General features: G+C 31.9%; 5 protein-coding genes across 5 annotated transcripts; 4 read left to right on the top strand and 1 right to left on the bottom strand.

Moving 5' to 3' along the window:
* The first annotated feature begins 856 nt into the window (after positions 1-856).
* LOC126664814 (protein DESIGUAL 2-like) lies at positions 857-3,202 on the top strand. Its single transcript, XM_050357374.2, has 3 exons — positions 857-1,106; positions 1,757-1,962; positions 2,852-3,202. Exons 1-3 carry the CDS (start codon positions 1,008-1,010, stop codon positions 3,063-3,065), a joined length of 519 nt encoding a protein of 172 aa, XP_050213331.1. The 5' UTR covers positions 857-1,007; the 3' UTR covers positions 3,066-3,202.
* Positions 3,203-4,128: 926 nt separating this feature from the next.
* On the top strand, positions 4,129-4,867 carry LOC126676709 (probable histone H2A.3). Its single transcript, XM_050370977.1, has 2 exons — positions 4,129-4,404; positions 4,500-4,867. Exons 1-2 carry the CDS (start codon positions 4,216-4,218, stop codon positions 4,713-4,715), a joined length of 405 nt encoding a protein of 134 aa, XP_050226934.1. The 5' UTR covers positions 4,129-4,215; the 3' UTR covers positions 4,716-4,867.
* A 469-nt stretch (positions 4,868-5,336) lies between these two features.
* LOC126664988 (oxygen-evolving enhancer protein 3, chloroplastic) lies at positions 5,337-7,013 on the bottom strand. The gene is made up of 3 exons (XM_050357633.2): positions 6,645-7,013; positions 5,655-5,950; positions 5,337-5,525 (listed from the first exon to the last, which is right to left on the bottom strand). Exons 1-3 carry the CDS (start codon positions 6,949-6,951, stop codon positions 5,427-5,429), a joined length of 702 nt encoding a protein of 233 aa, XP_050213590.1. The 5' UTR covers positions 6,952-7,013; the 3' UTR covers positions 5,337-5,426.
* Positions 7,014-8,541: 1,528 nt separating this feature from the next.
* LOC126661481 (kinesin-like protein KIN-14C) lies at positions 8,542-13,493 on the top strand. The gene is made up of 17 exons (XM_050355339.2): positions 8,542-8,741; positions 8,850-9,104; positions 9,194-9,338; positions 9,505-9,614; positions 9,703-9,822; positions 9,946-10,149; positions 10,258-10,467; positions 10,547-10,621; positions 10,744-10,890; positions 11,016-11,154; positions 11,286-11,395; positions 11,749-11,910; positions 11,990-12,189; positions 12,422-12,503; positions 12,588-12,692; positions 12,777-12,881; positions 13,004-13,493. Exons 1-17 carry the CDS (start codon positions 8,697-8,699, stop codon positions 13,187-13,189), a joined length of 2,400 nt encoding a protein of 799 aa, XP_050211296.1. The 5' UTR covers positions 8,542-8,696; the 3' UTR covers positions 13,190-13,493.
* Positions 13,494-14,450: 957 nt separating this feature from the next.
* Positions 14,451-16,012, top strand: LOC126661489 (thioredoxin-like protein CXXS1). The gene is made up of 3 exons (XM_050355346.2): positions 14,451-14,596; positions 14,818-14,940; positions 15,654-16,012. The coding sequence occupies exons 1-3, from the start codon at positions 14,495-14,497 to the stop codon at positions 15,804-15,806; spliced, it is 378 nt and encodes a 125-aa protein (XP_050211303.1). The 5' UTR covers positions 14,451-14,494; the 3' UTR covers positions 15,807-16,012.
* Positions 16,013-16,562: the final 550 nt, after the last annotated feature.

Below are 16,562 nucleotides of genomic sequence, written 5' to 3'. Positions count from 1 at the left end.
AACAATATGAATCCCGATATTATTATTAATATTTTTTATTAAAAAATTACTTAGTGTTTTAGATTGTAAGGAAATGAAAATTTATATTTTAAATTTCACAAATTAAAGCTATGCTAAAATTGAAAAGGTCTAACAAAAAAATCCAAATCTTTAGGTATAGTTGCAATTTAAATTAATTTTTTAAAATTTTTTATAATAATGTTCCAATTTCATCATTTTTTTGTAACTCTAACTATTTTTTTCAGTCTTTCACCTCACATATTTGTTTGGTTTGATTTTATGATCATTTTAGCTTCAATGTTTTTTGCATTAACCACCGAAAGATATAATATTTAAAATCAGACTTTAATGTTATTTTCGATTTTTTTACATTATAAGTTAACTTTTAAAATTCTAAAAATTTGGATTTTCTAATTACGTACTTAATATATAACTTCAACTGAAAATTGAGACAATTAAATTGATTAGAAAAAATTTATCTAGAATGCAGTGAAATGATAAAATCGAAACATTATTATAAAAAATTAAATTTAAATTGTAAAAATACGCAAAATTTTGATATATTTTACAATCAAGCAGATCGAAAAAAAAACACAAAATTCGTGATTGTTTAAGGTTTATCACATCAAAAACTTTAAAGTGACCAACAAAATGAAAATGGAGATTGCAGAATGAGTGTATATGTGATCTCTGCTTAGTTGGCCATACACATGACTGTAATATAACCATCGTGCTAGTGATACTCTTCTTTTCTTGTTTCCCATGAAAGGAATAAGAATTTTTGAAAGAAACAGAACGAATAAAGTAAATATTTAGAAGAAATAAAGAAGTTTTTCTACTTATAATTCACAGCTAATCTCTTACTAATCTGTCTATTTCTTTCACTTTATTCCTATTCTCCTCTTCATGCATTTCTAAACTTTTTCACTTGTTTAAAACTTAATTCTTATAGCTATATAAGATCTCTAATTTAATCTGTTCGTCTTCATCGCTGCGAAGCAAAAAACATGGCGAAAGATGTTCGTGTTTTGTTTTGCTTATTGATGATGATCATGGATATTATAGCCGGCATACTCGGGATTGAAGCTGAAATAGCTCAGAACAAAGTAAGTTGTATACTGAATTGATGAATAAATTAATTATCAGAAAGCTCAAATTTTCACTTTATTTCAATTTTGTGATTAAATATTTTTAATTCGTTTACCAACGAATATGAAAAATACATATGATAATTGGTTTTTACTTATTTTCATCATGTAGCAATAGGGTTTTGGTTGTTTTTGCATGAATTTGTTGCATATGAATAATTTTTTTTTCATATAAGACCAAATTATGCGTACGTGACAAAATAAGCAAAAATCGGTCGCTGCATTTGCTATTTTGGCTCAAAGACTATTAAAATGAAATGAAATTTATTAATTAAAATAAAACAACTCTAAGTTTTCTTATTTTTATCATTTTATCAAGAAAAAAGTTTTCCTATTTTTGTATGCAATCTGTTTCATATAGGTTATTTCATTTCAGCGGAAGTTTTTAGACCAAATTATACATATGTGGCAAAAATGAGCAAAATCCGATATCAATATATATATATATTCTGAAAAACCTTTAATTGAAATGTGACTGAATTTAATAACCAAAATAAAACGAATCAAAGTTTGATCACCAAAAATGAAATAATACGGTAAATTGAAAGTAACAATTTTTTTTTTTGGTAATGTGCATCGATGAATTGGGGGAATAAATTGATGAACAGGTGAAGCATTTAAGGATGTGGATTTTTGAGTGTAGAGATCCAAGTTATGAAGCTTTCAAGCTTGGATTAGCAGCAGCAATACTGTTGGTTCTTGCTCATGTTCTTGCTAATTTTATTGGTGGCTGCATTTGCATGTGGTCTAAGGAAGATTTCTCCAAGGCTTCTGCTAATAAACAATTAGCTGTTACCTCCCTAATCTTTTCATGGTAACCTTTCTTGTTGCATTTAATTATGATTTTGCCATATTTGGATATAACCGAATTAACCGATAAAATCAAATCAAAATTAAAATTGGTTTGATTTTTGATTATTTTGGTTCAATTACAACTAAGAATTTTAAAAATCTTGCTTAATTTAATTTGGTTCATTTCATTTTTTTTTTTTTTGATAATTGGGGAGGGGGGAGCACTTGTGGGAGGATTTGAACCCACGACCTTGGCATTTGCTGCCAGCGCTTATACCATTTGAGCTATAGACATTTCTAAATTATTGAACCGACCGAATTAACCAATTATACATATACACAATATTATTTTTATAATTTTTCATAAATCTAATGTAATTTTTTTATAATTTTTAAAGGACTTAAATATCACTTGGCCCTTAATTTTATATGTAATGAGCAGTTAATGCAATTGTTTTAATAATTAATGTTAATGAAATTTGGTTATTCGATTAATCAAAATAACCGAAATTAAAAAAATACATTTCAGCCCGGTTATAAATCGTTCGTATATATTTTTAGCTACGGTTAGAATAAAAATTTAATTTTAGTTAATTCAGTCCCACTTGATATAGTGATTGAACTGATTTATCTATACTTCTATATATATACGGCTGAATCTCACGGATCGATTAGTGACAAAAATGCAGATAGTAGATATTTTTATATAGCATCTATGGCTTGAATATAAAATTCCAAAATAAAAAACGAAAAACACTCTTAGTTTTGTAAGTATAGATTTTTAAAATTTAGAAGGTTTAAGCATCCTGTCGTTTTTAAAATGGGAACGAAATGCAAAAACGTATAAATAGCGAAGTTTCTGTACAACGTAAACATTCTAATAACTGTTTTTTCTTTTTATGGCAACTAAGGATTATATTGGCTATTGGATTCTCAATGCTAATGATCGGAACATTGGCAAACTCAAGATCAAGAAAATCATGTGGAATTTCACATCATAGAGTATTGTCTATCGGAGGCATTTTATGTTTCATTCATGCCCTATTTATAGTTGCCTATTATGTCTCCGCCAAAGCATCTGAAAAAGAAGATATTTTAATTGCACAAAGAGCTCCTCCTGCTTAACCAAATTTCAATTCACTACTCATTTTTTTGTAATTTTATCTGTTGCAAATTCTTGTATTTAGAAAAACTTGAAATGTATTTTAATTTGTGTTGTGCATTGGATCAATTTGTAATCTTTCAAAACATATTTACCCACACACACTCATCTAATTTATTTTTTATTATTACAAAGAAGATAACATTTGTCTTTTTCTCGTTTTCTCTCTTTTATCGGGAATTGTATAACGTGGAGCTATAACTGTGTAACTATATTTATGTATGCTTAAAAATAAAAGTTAATACCTTCAATTTAGATAGTGACTCATTAAATTTTCAGTTTTTAAAATTATTATTATATTGATTACGTATTCAACAATTTTATTATTGTTATTAAAAAAACTAGAGTAATTAGAAATACAATTTATAACTAAATTAAAAGATAAGATACAAAATATATATTTCTAACCTATTGAGATGATGAAAACATTGAAAAAGAGAATATGATTTGTTTGTTTTAATATTGGTAAAGTTAGTTTAAGAGAGGTATATATCTGTATTTTTGAAAAAATATAAAAAATAAGAGTATATTTATAAAATAAAAATAAAAATTAACATTGTATTTTTATATTTATATAATAATTTTATTCAGTTATTGTGAGAAAAAAAAGGACTATAAATTAGAGAGATTTTTAAATAAAATTTAAAACTTATCTTTTATGTTTAAATTCCTCTTTATTTTATATAAATACAGTTTATTATAAGAATATGTCCTTAATATGAGAGTTTTGTGTTTACTTTGTTATTTTTTATATCATTATAGACATAATTGAAATCTAATAAATATTAAGTGGCTTGTCCATAATTCAGTTATACATTAGGGTCTTTTCTGTATCTTTTGATTCTTTTCTCCCAAAAAAGAAGGTAACTTCGTCAAAATCCAACTTATCTATTAAAGGCAATCCATCCGTCCGCATAGACATAATCCAACGGTCAAACATCACGATCCGCGTGACTCAAGCTTATTGGATTATAAAATCTCTTCTCCCGCCCACAATATATATAAATAAACCCCCATCTTATTTCAAATTCATCACTCCAAATCTACAGAACAATCAGTTTTCATTAATCTTCATTAGTAAATTTCTCTTCAAACTCTGTATTTCAATCAGCAATGGCAGGACGAGGAAAATTTTTGGCATCCGCCGCAAAAAAGAAGGGTACATCAAGAAGCAGCAAAGCCGGTCTCCAGTTTCCCGTCGGCCGTATTGCCCGCTTCTTGAAATCGGGAAAATACGCCGACCGTGTCGGCGGTGGAGCCCCCGTTTATCTCGCTGCTGTTCTTGAATATCTCGCCGCCGAGGTAATTTTATTATGATTATCATAATATCCTAATTAATCTTGTTTTTCTTAATGATTAGTTGTTCAAAATGTTAATTTTAGTTTTGAATTTTTTAGGTTTTGGAATTAGCGGGAAATGCAGCGAGAGACAACAAGAAGAACAGATTAGTGCCGAGGCATATTCAGTTGGCTATTAAGAACGACGAGGAGTTCAGCAAATTGCTGGGTACTGTTACTATTGCTAGCGGCGGTGTTTTGCCCAATATTAATGGCGTGTTGCTTCCTAAGAGACCTGCTAATCTTACCAAAGGCGACGCTGGTGATGATAACTGAAGAAATCAAGTACATAATTTAGAAAATTGTATTGTGATTTGGGTTTTTTTTTAATTTGACTTTTGTGTTAGTTTGTAGGATTTAATTTTCTTTTGTAGTTCTGTTCTCCTTGTAATTGAACAATTTTAGAAATGCAATTTAACATTTTGCTACTCATTTGCCTTCAATAACCAAGTTTTTATTTTTGGCAGAGTGGCCTTGAATAAGTAATTTATTCTTCTTAGTAATAATTTTTGTGATTTCATATTTCTTGAAGAATTTATCAGAAATAATCATATAAAAGTACTGCTCTTTTTTAATATTTTTAAAATTTGCCCCTCAACATTTAAAGTTATCAAATTATGTTCATTTTTCAATTTTTAGATTCAATGGAAGTTATTTGTTTGAATTAAAGTGAAAAAAAGTTTAAATGTCTTTCATACTATTCTAGTGTGTCTTTTACCATCAAAATTTTGAATATAAGGTGCATATTTGAATTTTCTTAGTTCAATTTAAACAAATAGCTATAATTAAAATTAAAAATTGAAAAATCAACTAAAATTGATGATTTGAAAAGTTCGGGCTTAAAATGAAAGAAAAAATATAAGGTATTTTTCAAATGATTAAGCATAGCATAGAAGATAAGAAGGCAATTATTTTTCTCCCTTAACTACAAGTGCTTTAATTGACATCAAATCTTACATCAAATTACAAGCAAATCAAATCAGATTCTTAACCAATTTTAGCAAGAACTTCATTCAGAGCTGTTACAGTTTCAGCATAATATTTCTCTGCCTCCGTCGGGCTCTTCACTTTGGCTGCATGATCAAGCTGACACAAACAAAAACAACACAGTTTTCATTAATAAAAAACATAACAAAATATCCAATTATATATTGAGTTACTCGTGAGTAGCCCAACTCGTTTAAACCCTTATTTACGAACAGATGATTTAATTACCTCGCTAATGGTGGTGAAGAGCTTGTCCGTAAGTTGTTTGAGAGATTGCTTCTGATCTTTGGGTTTAGCGGAAATAATGGTTTTGAGATCGTAGCGAAGATAATTAGATTTGGTGCGAAGATCATTAATGACATATGGCCAAGCTTTCTTGTCGATGTACTGCTTAACACCAAGAATTTCCTTTGCTGATTCCTTGGCTCTTGCCACTGCTGAAACTGGGTCTTGTGGTTGCAGGTAAAACCTTTCCTTCAATGGAATATCCAAGTCTCTTGCCTCATCAGAATTCTTAGTCCCGGCTGCAAAAATTAGTGAGAGACTCATAAATTTTTCATTGTGGTAAAAATGTAATAGACGTAATGGACCATAAAAGACTTTTTGCAATTCTAATGAAAAACATAGAAAATTTAGTAATTTTAATCTGATTTCAAACATCTGCAACAATTTAGTCAATTCGTCCAATCCATTTATTTAAAAATTTGTTTCCAATCCCTTGAGACCTCTATATGATAAAAAAACAGGCATGCTTGGTATTTTGGACATGTTTCGAATTTTCGTGATTCTAATCATAGATTTAAATTGAACTGGATATAATTGATGTAAACATTTTAACTAAAATTGCAAAAGGTAAAATATTAAGTTTGAATTTTATAATTCATCGAGCCTTTTATAAAAATGTACATAACGAATAAGAGTAAAGAGTCAATCCATTCATTCAACTTGTAATTAAATGTCAAATAACTCGGTAGTTTTAGTTATTTTGATCAATTAATGAACACTTTATATTTTAAATCTATAACATGAATAAATTCAGGAATTGAAATAACCCAATATTATTCTTAATTGACCTTAAAAGGAGAAGGTATTGTTTTTAATTAATCAAAATAGTTAAAATTGAATTATTTAATAGTGAATCACAAGTTCAAAGGCTGCATTTGCCTTTACTCAAATAAATGTCCGTGCATGATAAAAATGAAACAACAATGAACTTACTCAATCCACCAGACGGAGGGGGAGGCGGTCCGACTTTGATAGAGCTAGCTTCAGCAAGAACAGCCTGAACGAACGAGCCCGAAGCCAAACCGCCGGCAACAAGACCAAGAACTGCCCGGCGGCTAGTTTCAGCATCACCAGACACTTGTTTTTGCTGGGCTCTAACACTGAAACTACCCTTACCCATAGCAACTCGTGTGGTGGTGGCCGAGTTCAACCGAGTTGAGCCGCTGACATGGAGGCTGCCTTCAAGAACTGCCTGAGAATTGCCACGTAGACCAGCCATTGATGCCATTGCCTGCGCCATGTTGTTTCAAGTGATGGAATTATAAGAATGGTTTTGTGGAATTATATTTTTATGATTGGATTTTTATTTTTAGACATTATTTTGTTTAATTTGTGATGTAGATTGGTTCTCACTTACCAATCACCTTATCTGCCTATTTTTCTAGTTGGATAAGCTGGATATGATATTCACCAATTGTTGGTTGACATGTGTTCTTCTATTGGACATGCTGGCTTGAGTTCTTGTGGGAACGTGTAGACAGTTGACACGTGGAGTTCGTGGAGATTAATAGTTGTCCGATCACTATAACTGGGGGCTTAGCAAATTTCATTGTTTTTTGTTTATTATTTGAACATGCATATGCAGCTTGTTATATTTTTAAGGCGTAATGCCTCAAAAAATTTCGATCTTTTAGTTTTTTTTTTTAATTTTATCCTATTTCACATTTTTATATTTCAATTGTACCCTGAAATATTAAATTGACCTTTTTTTCGTTTGAAAAAAATTAAAATACGATCTCCATATCTAACATATATTAATTGTATATGTTGAAAATTTATTTAGATTTAATGAAATTAATTAAGAATTTAAATTTGTTTTAATTTAATTATGATTTTTAGTTAATTTTTAAAAATAAAAGACTTATTTGTACTTTTTTGAATGAAAATAAATTTAATTTCATCTTTAAACTTAGTTAATTAAATGATTTTATCATTTAAATAAAAAAATTATGAAAAATTAAAAACTTAGAGTACAATTGAAACGAGAAAATACGAAATAGAATAAAATTGACAAGTTTTTAACGTTCGGGTAAAATTGAAAAGGGACTAAAAGGTCGGGGTCTTTTGAGATATCAGGCCTATTTTTAAATGTTGGTTTAAGGATTAATGAAGTAGGAATACCAAAATTGACTCAAATTAACATCAATTTTAACATTTTCTTCCAATTGTTTAAACCAAAGTGCTAAATTATAACATGTACTAATCATAATACTTTTATATTTATCAGATATTGGAATAATTGCTTGAGTTATGTCCAATTTACCTTCAAATGAGAGTCTCTATTGATTATCACAAAATATATTTATTTTACTAATTCTCACCGAATAGAACATAAATTCTATATCAATATTTTCAAGTTTTAGAAATTGAAGGTAATTCCTACAAAATTATAGAAGTTAAGAAATAAATGACTATGATTTAAGTAAAGACTAGACCTGTTTATGAGTGTGAATATCTTTCCGGCGCATCCGAATCCGTTTGTCTCATGTTGAATTTGGACAATAAATTTTTGTCCATTCGATTCGAGTCCGAATCCAAAAAAAGCCCATTAGTTTATGGACGGTCTCAGACTTTTATTTTATTTTATATAATTTTTCATGTAAATTCGAAAAATCTCAGATCATATATAGGATGTAAAGGTCGAGTTTAGATCTGACTTGGACTTACGTAAAAATACTAAAATCCGGCATATATTCGGCCCGAGCCCGACTTATGAACAAGTCTAGACAAAGAATTCAAAATTAAGGGCCTATAAAAAATAGTTGGGCCTCTGGATTGTGTAAAACTCCAACGTTAACATATCGATACGAGGGGCCCAAATTATTAGAAAATAACGACAGAGCGCCGAATCTAACATTCCCCAATTCAAATTAATTCAAATTTCACTCTCCGCCCAAACTCACTTCGTCACTACGCTCTCTCCAACTCTTCAATCACTTCCCGTTATAGATTTAGGGTTTAGCTTCCGTTTGAATTCAAATTCAAATGTCATCACGTAACCAAAATCGACCGCCCCGAAGTCCTTCCAACGTAAGCCCCACTGATTTCCCTTTTCAATTTAACTCTATTTGTTGGGATCTATAAACCGTACTCTTTTCATTTAATTAACTGAGTAATTATTTTCCGATGGTTTTGCAGAAGGATGGCGGCGGTACTGGCGGCGGTGGGTTTGCTGGCACGCAGTTGGATAAACGACGACGGATTGGCGCAGGAAGAATCGGTGCTGTCGACCGTAAACCGTTTGGTTCGGTTAATAAACGGCAGGATGTTGGTGGCAGTGGTGATATTGGTAGTACTGACGGTTCAGAGTGTGAACCGGCAGTTGATTTTACTAAAGAAGAAATTCAAGCTTTGGTTAGCGAGAGGACTAAAATGAAAAAGTTTGACCATAAGGTTGTTTGTAAATTCGTTTTGATTTTAGTGTTTTTGTGGAATTTTTGTGATTTTTTTTTAATTTTGTGAAATTTTGTGTATTTTGGCAGGGAAATTTGGAATTAGTGAGTGGAGTTAATAGTAGGCTTAAGAGTTGTATTAGATGGTTTCAAAAAAGGGATGAAGTTAATCTTGATAATCAAGGGAAGCTTCAAATTGCTCTTGAAGCTTCTGAGAAGAAATGTGCTGATACGGGTATTGTTTTTATTTCGTTAATTGAGATGATTATAATTAGTTGGCTCTTAAAGATATGATTTTTGCCTTATATATGGTTATGATATGCTGTCAATTAGTGTTCATTATGAGTGATTTGAGATATTTTTATGATGGTAGTAATTGAAATTCGTTTGCGTGATTCTAGAGGTGGAGATGAAAGAAAAGGAGGAGAAATATAATGCTATTGTTTTAGAATTGAGGCGTGAGAATAGTTCTTTGCAGGAGAATTTAAAGAAGGAAGAGTCGGAGAAATTGGTAAGAGTGCTTCCATTGCTCCATATGATTTACAAGATTTAGAATATTAATGTCTCTGTTGATTCCGATTTTATGTTTCGACAACCAGGATGCAATTGAATGTCACAAAAGAGAGAAGGAAGCTCGTATTTCTGTAGAGACTTTACAGGCTTCTCTCTCGAAAGAGCTTGAAAAGGCTCAACAAGATATAGTAGTAGCTAATCAGAGGGTAATATCTAACTTATCTAGAGCTTTTGCATCTTGTTTTCCCCAAATTTTGGTTGATTCTAAGCTTGCTACTTATCCATATCTTTCCCAACTTCATGACTTATTAATTAGCTGAAATCTGCAGGCTACTTCTCTTGATGATATGTACAAGCGATTGCAAGAATACAACCTAAGCTTGCAACAGTACAATGGTAAATTACATGGTGAGCTTGAAGCTGCTCGTGAGTCTCTCAAACGGGTTGAGAAAGAGAAGTCGACTATATTGGAGAACCTTAGTACATTAAGGGGCCACTATAGCTCACTCCAAGATCAATTATCTTCATCTAGAGTAAGTTTTATGATGAAGAAATTTGCGAATAGCCTAAAATGGAACTTTTTTTGTGATAATTTTGCGTGTCATCTTATTGTTGTATTCCTTCTTCTCCCTACTTCTCAGGCTTCCCAGGATGAGGCCTTGAATCAGAAGGAAACATTACTCAATGAAGTAAAATGCCTTCGAGGTGAACTGCAGCAAGTGAGAGAAGATCGTGATCGCCAACTAGCACAGGTGCAAGACTTAACTGCTGAAGTAGCGAAGTTTAAAGAAAGTTCAGGAAAATCAGTTGCCGAGATAGATAATTTGATTGCAAAATCAAAATCTTTGGAGGTCTGTTCAAATCACTTCGTAAAGTCAATATTCACATGAAAATTGGGCAATTTTCTGAGGTTGTGATTTTCTGTTGCAGGAAACATGCTCTGCCCAAAGAGAACATATACATTTGTTAGAGCAGAAACTAACTGCTGCAAATGAAAAGTTAAAGGTAATGTATTTATGTGATTGATCGGGTTAAGTTTTGATTTTCATCTCATATTAAAGTCACAAGGCATCATTTTAAAGTTTCTGGGTTATGCTAATGAACTACTCTTTATTTCTTTTCCTTAGATGACCAGTTTATCTGCTTCAGAAACTAGGACAGAATTTGAAGAACAGAGAAGAATAGTACAAGGGCTACAAGAGCGCCTGGCAGACGCAGAACATCAATTAACTGAAGGAGAGAGATTGAGGAAAAAGTTGCATAACACTATTTTGGTAATTATCCTTTTCCCTTAGCTTTATAATATGTAAGTTTGTGGCTTCATAAGTACTAATAATATCATAGAAGGTGAGTAATATGAAATTCTCAATCTAATAAAAATTGCTGTGCTCTATTGCAGGAATTAAAGGGTAATATTCGTGTATTTTGTAGAGTGCGACCCTTGTTACCTGATGATGGTGTTGTAACAGAAGCCCCGGTAGTTTCCTATCCTACTTCATTAGAAAGTCTTGGTCGGGGCATTGACTTGATACAAAGCGGTATAATAATTTATTTCCTTGCGACTGTTTCTAATCTGATTTGAATTTATTGCATAGGAGAATTTCTTGTTCCTAATTGCACGAGCAAAATTTTATCAGTTTCTTATGTAGTGCTATTCTATTCTAAACAGGGCAGAGTTATCCTTTCACATTTGACAAGGTGTTTAGTCATGATGCTTGCCAACAAGATGTTTTTGTTGAAATATCGCAGTTGGTACAAAGTGCTCTTGATGGCTACAAGGTCAGTCTATGCTGCCTGTAGCTTTTCGTCCTACCCCTGCCTAATTTTTACAACTGGTTAAATAGTGACCCAGTCCTCAACTGAGCACGTATTTCTACATTACAGTCTCATTATGTTCAGCAGTTAAATATAAGTTTACTTCCACCAGCAAATGTAAAGAAATGATGTTACGATGAGAACGACGCCATATCTTTTGATTGTCAGCATGCATGCTAAGATGTAATCTTAATGTCGTAGTCTGTTTTGAGAAGTAATAGTCTTTTTTGGGAGTGCATATGAACAGAAGTTTGTTTTGTGCTTTCTTGCCTTAGTATGGCTGTGCCTGACTGTTGCTACTGTGCTGGACTTTGTAGGTATGCATTTTTGCTTATGGTCAGACTGGTTCAGGGAAAACTTACACAATGATGGGTAAGACAGAGGCTGCAGAACAGAAAGGGCTTATACCTCGCTCCCTTGAACAGATTTTTCAAGCTAGCCAGTCACTTTTAGCACAGGGTTGGAAGTTTAAAATGCAGGTAATCTAAATAAAATTTGGGTTTTTCCCTTATTACCGAGATGAATGATTAATTGTGGGTTTTTTTTAAATAATGATAGGCTTCAATGTTGGAAATATACAATGAGAACCTTCGTGATCTATTATCAACAAATAGATCAACTGGTACAGAAAATGCGGGGAAGCAGTATACCATTAAACACGATGCCAATGGCAATACGACTGTCACTGACTTGACAGTTGTTGATGTCTGTAGCATCCAAGAGATTTCCTCTCTTCTACGACAAGCTGCACAAAGCAGGTAATACAATTATATGCACTCTAATCAATTTCATGTGATTTCACTTGCTGTATCTTATATTTTACTACGTTTTGATGTACATTTGGATTCTTATACTCTCATTTTCTTTTCATTATAATTTTTAATTGATATGTGGGCTTAGTTGCTCTATATTAGATCAATATAAAGGTTGTGGATTTATTTTATTTAGATAAAGCAGTTCTTGAGGTTAATTTGTTGCAATACTCTTCAGGTCTGTAGGTAAGACACAAATGAATGAGCAGTCATCCAGAAGTCATTTCGTGTTTACATTACGAATCTCTGGGGTGAATGAGGTTCGTTATGTCCTATTCTTGTTGTTGTGCTTGTTTTTGTGACTGCTCCACTTACATGTTTGTTCTCTTTCTTATATTCAATAGAATACTGAACAACAAGTGCAAGGCGTGTTAAATCTTATTGACCTTGCTGGAAGTGAGCGACTCTCGAGGAGTGGAGCAACAGGTGATAGGTTGAAAGAAACTCAGGTAATTGTCTTCAAAGATCTCTATTAGAAAGGATATAAAGCGGCTTTTGTTATTGCAGTTGGTCTAAATTTTCTATATAAACAGGCCATCAATAAAAGTTTGTCGTGCTTAAGTGATGTAATTTTTGCCTTGGCAAAGAAGGAAGATCATGTTCCCTTCAGGAACTCCAAGTTGACATATCTTCTCCAGGTAAAAACTGGTTCAGTAACAATGATGAAAAGAAAACCAGAACATTTTTTTTCCTTTTCTTTAGTTTAATTAGATGAAATTCAAACCATTCTCTTTCTAATTTTGGTTCATTCTGTGAGCAGCCTTGTCTAGGTGGAGATTCAAAAACCTTGATGTTTGTAAATATTTCACCGGACCCCACTTCGGTTGGCGAATCCCTGTGTTCGCTTCGATTTGCTGCGCGAGTCAATGCCTGTGAGATCGGAATTCCTCGACGACAGACGACAGCAGTACGATTACTTGGGGATTCGCGATTGAGCTGCGGCTGAATTGTGATATATTTTCTTGACACAGTTAATTTGTTACAGAGCAACTAGCCTCGGGTTTGTAAAATGAGAATGAAGTGCAGTGAGATGAAGTTGTTTGTAGAATGAAGTTTTACTAATCTGTATTTGTCTGAATTATTTGCTTAGATTAGGATCTTGATTTAACAGCTGAATGTTCACCAATTGGTGAACTACAGAAAAAAAAAGTAGTAGTTTTTTTATTAGCTGTAACTTTAATTCCGATGGTGTGTGAGATTTTCTTACTGCAATCTGAAATAATAGTATTGGCTGTTGATTATGTTTTTTATTTGATGTGTAAAGCTCTTGATCATTATAATTGGTAAATCAACTTTATATTCTTCAGGATTATTTTGTTGAATAGGAAGTGGAGATAGCTGCCGTGATCAAAATGGTCGGTTCAGTTACAGACCGACCGATTTAGCTAAAATTGAATTATTTTATTAATTTAATCGAATCAATTAATTTACGAAAAACTGAATTAACTAAATTTAAAAAATACAACACTGAGTCACTAAATTTGTTGGTTAATTCATTTCATTCAATAAATACATTAAGAATATTCAAAAATATATAATATATTTGATAATGCGGTTAACTGAATTTTAAATTTTTGTAGCTGTTATTGAACTGATTTTTTAAACAGTTACTTAATCCTTAAAGGAGTAACTACAAGAAAAACTTAGCGGATTTTTCAATTTTAATGTAAATGATCAATTTTTGCAATGCATGATATCAAATATTTGTTTGATAGAAAGAAAGACGAGGATGCGAAATACAGAAATAATGTCATAGTAACATGTATTCCTACGTCCACATAATATTTTTTATTTGAAAATTGTTGCGTGAAAAAAAAAAATTAGTGATTTGTATTTTATATTTGCTAAAATTAAAAGTTTGCATTAAAATTATAAAACACAATAAAATTTTATTTTTGTCATTAACTAATTTTTTAAAGTTTTTCGTATTTTCAGTCCTTCCATTTATTTTCTCCCTAGATTTTTTTCCAAACAGTTGTTTTTTTTAGATAAATTAAAAAATAAAATATTGCCAGCTTAACAATATTCATACCTATCGAATGTTCCATATAAAAGAGTGGGTCATGCTAAAACAAGATAAGGAGGGCCCCAAGAAAACGACACCGGTAGACGGGTCCAACAAAACGACATTGGTGACGAAGAGGGGTCCAACAAAACGACATTGGGGACGAAGAGGGGTCCAACTATGTAAACCCATTCATATTTCAGCTAATCTACTAGATTGACTCTGATTATTTCAAATCCTAGAGAAATGGAGAGCCAAGAACAGCAACCCAAGTCAAGAGTTGTGAAGGTTGATTCAGTAGAATCATGGGGTTTCTATGTCACTCAAGCAACCGATCAAGGCTGTCCTGTAAGCTCGATTTTTTATCATTAATTTTGCAATTATGATTAGGGTATTGGTGGGTTTTGTTCGTTGATTGATGGGCTCAATTTGAATTTCAAAATCTTTTATCAGCTCAAACCATCACTGTTAATTCAGTAGTAATCTAAACAGTAATTGAGGTGTAATAGAAATCTTGTTTGTGTAAAATTTGGTTGGTTGATGCTGATTTTGTTTAGATTTTTTGGTAGATTGTTGTGCACTTTACTGCTTCATGGTGTATGCCCTCCGTGGCAATGAACCCGATTTTCGAGGAAATAGCTTCGGCTTATCCAGATGCCTTGTTTCTGACTGTCGACGTTGATGATGTTAAGGTAATTCTTGTTGCTGTTTTCGGACTAGATATGAACTGCTAAGATGATAATTTAAGGATTACTTGACTTCATTCTTTTGTATATTGCAATGATTTTAATCTTGAATCTTGATATATATGTATATGTATGTTGCATCTGTATTTTAGAAGTTGGACCTTGTTGGCATTTCATGTTTTGAAGTTGCTATGGAGTGGAATTCTTACGAGAAAGAAATAACTTTGCAAGGGCGTCGATCCGTTGACTTGTTCTTTAATCTTATGTGCTAGTTAAATTACCTTTTGTGAGGTCAATCATATAGCCATTCATGGTCTACAACACTTGGAATCTTATGTAGTTTTAGTAATTCATTCATCAATTTTCTTGCACTCGTGTTTGATAGGTCTGAAGTTTGAACTTTCACGGTGCTTGCTTTTCACCTTGTTGATTAGATGAGAAAATACTTTGATTAAGGATTGAAAGTCGATGCGAAATGAGAGCAGGTTTCGACCCGTCAACTGCATTTTAAATCGTTTACGCTAATATAAATGTATTTGTATGCTAGTGGTCGAGATACTAGATATTTATTTGCACATGTGGATCATTCCTTTAATAACCAGCCATTTTGATCATTTGGAACAACTTGATGATTCGACATTTTTGGATGACATATTGCTTTGGAACAACTTTAATAACCAGCTGTTTTGTATAATTCTCATTGTATTATGCGCTCGTAGGCTATAGCTGGTAAAATGGAAGTGAAGGCGATGCCGACATTTGTGCTGATGAAAAATGGTGCTCAAGTAGACAAGGTAGTGGGGGCCAATCCGGAGGAGATAAGGAAAAGGATCGATAGTTTCGTCCAGTCCTTTCGTGCATATGTAGCCTAGTTTTATATGAACATCCTGAAATTGTAAATTATGTGTTTACTATCCGTTGTGGAGCAACACTTTAAACAGATTTGGTCATTGGTGTTCATGGTTTGTGAGTGAGTTCTGCATTTAATAATGCAAATGTTTATATATCCTGTTTTACTTCCTGGATCCAAATTTGTCATTCACTTCTAACTTATTTTATTTAGATAATTCTTATTTTAGTTGGAGTGTATTACACACAATTATAAATTTTAGAAACAATTTTAAATACCAAATTCTGTGTTAATTTTTTTAATGTGCTCTGCAGCGAAAGCCTTTGTTTGCGGCAATCCACGACTACTTCAATTTCAATTTAATTAATTCTAGCATATAAGCCGCACTACGTTGCGGCTTTTCTAAATGTAAGAAATTGTGCAACACTTTTATGGGCAAAATTTAAAATATAATTAATTAAAATCTAATACTGCCAAACAGAAATGAAAAGGAAGTTAAGATTTTGATCTTATATTTATTTGAAAAAAAGGTGCAAAAATAATCTTCATGTATATCCCGTGTTTTTATTAGCATCTCATATATTTCGATTTCAAATATAATTCTAATATTTTAAAAAGATATCAAAAAATAATAACAAATAGACGGCATTAAACAAAAAAAACGTGCACGGAACTAAACGAAAATATTAACAGAAGGGTCATTTTTGATATTTTTTTAAAATGTTAGGGTCGTTTTTTAGATTTAAAATACATGAGATGCCAACATTTCATGAGAAAA

This window comes from Mercurialis annua, linkage group LG1-X (assembly GCF_937616625.2).
Source record: "Mercurialis annua linkage group LG1-X, ddMerAnnu1.2, whole genome shotgun sequence".
In the NCBI taxonomy this organism is placed as follows: Eukaryota; Viridiplantae; Streptophyta; class Magnoliopsida; order Malpighiales; family Euphorbiaceae; genus Mercurialis; species Mercurialis annua.
Note: the sequence above shows the minus strand (reverse complement) of the source record. Positions and strands in the feature narration are given on the sequence as shown.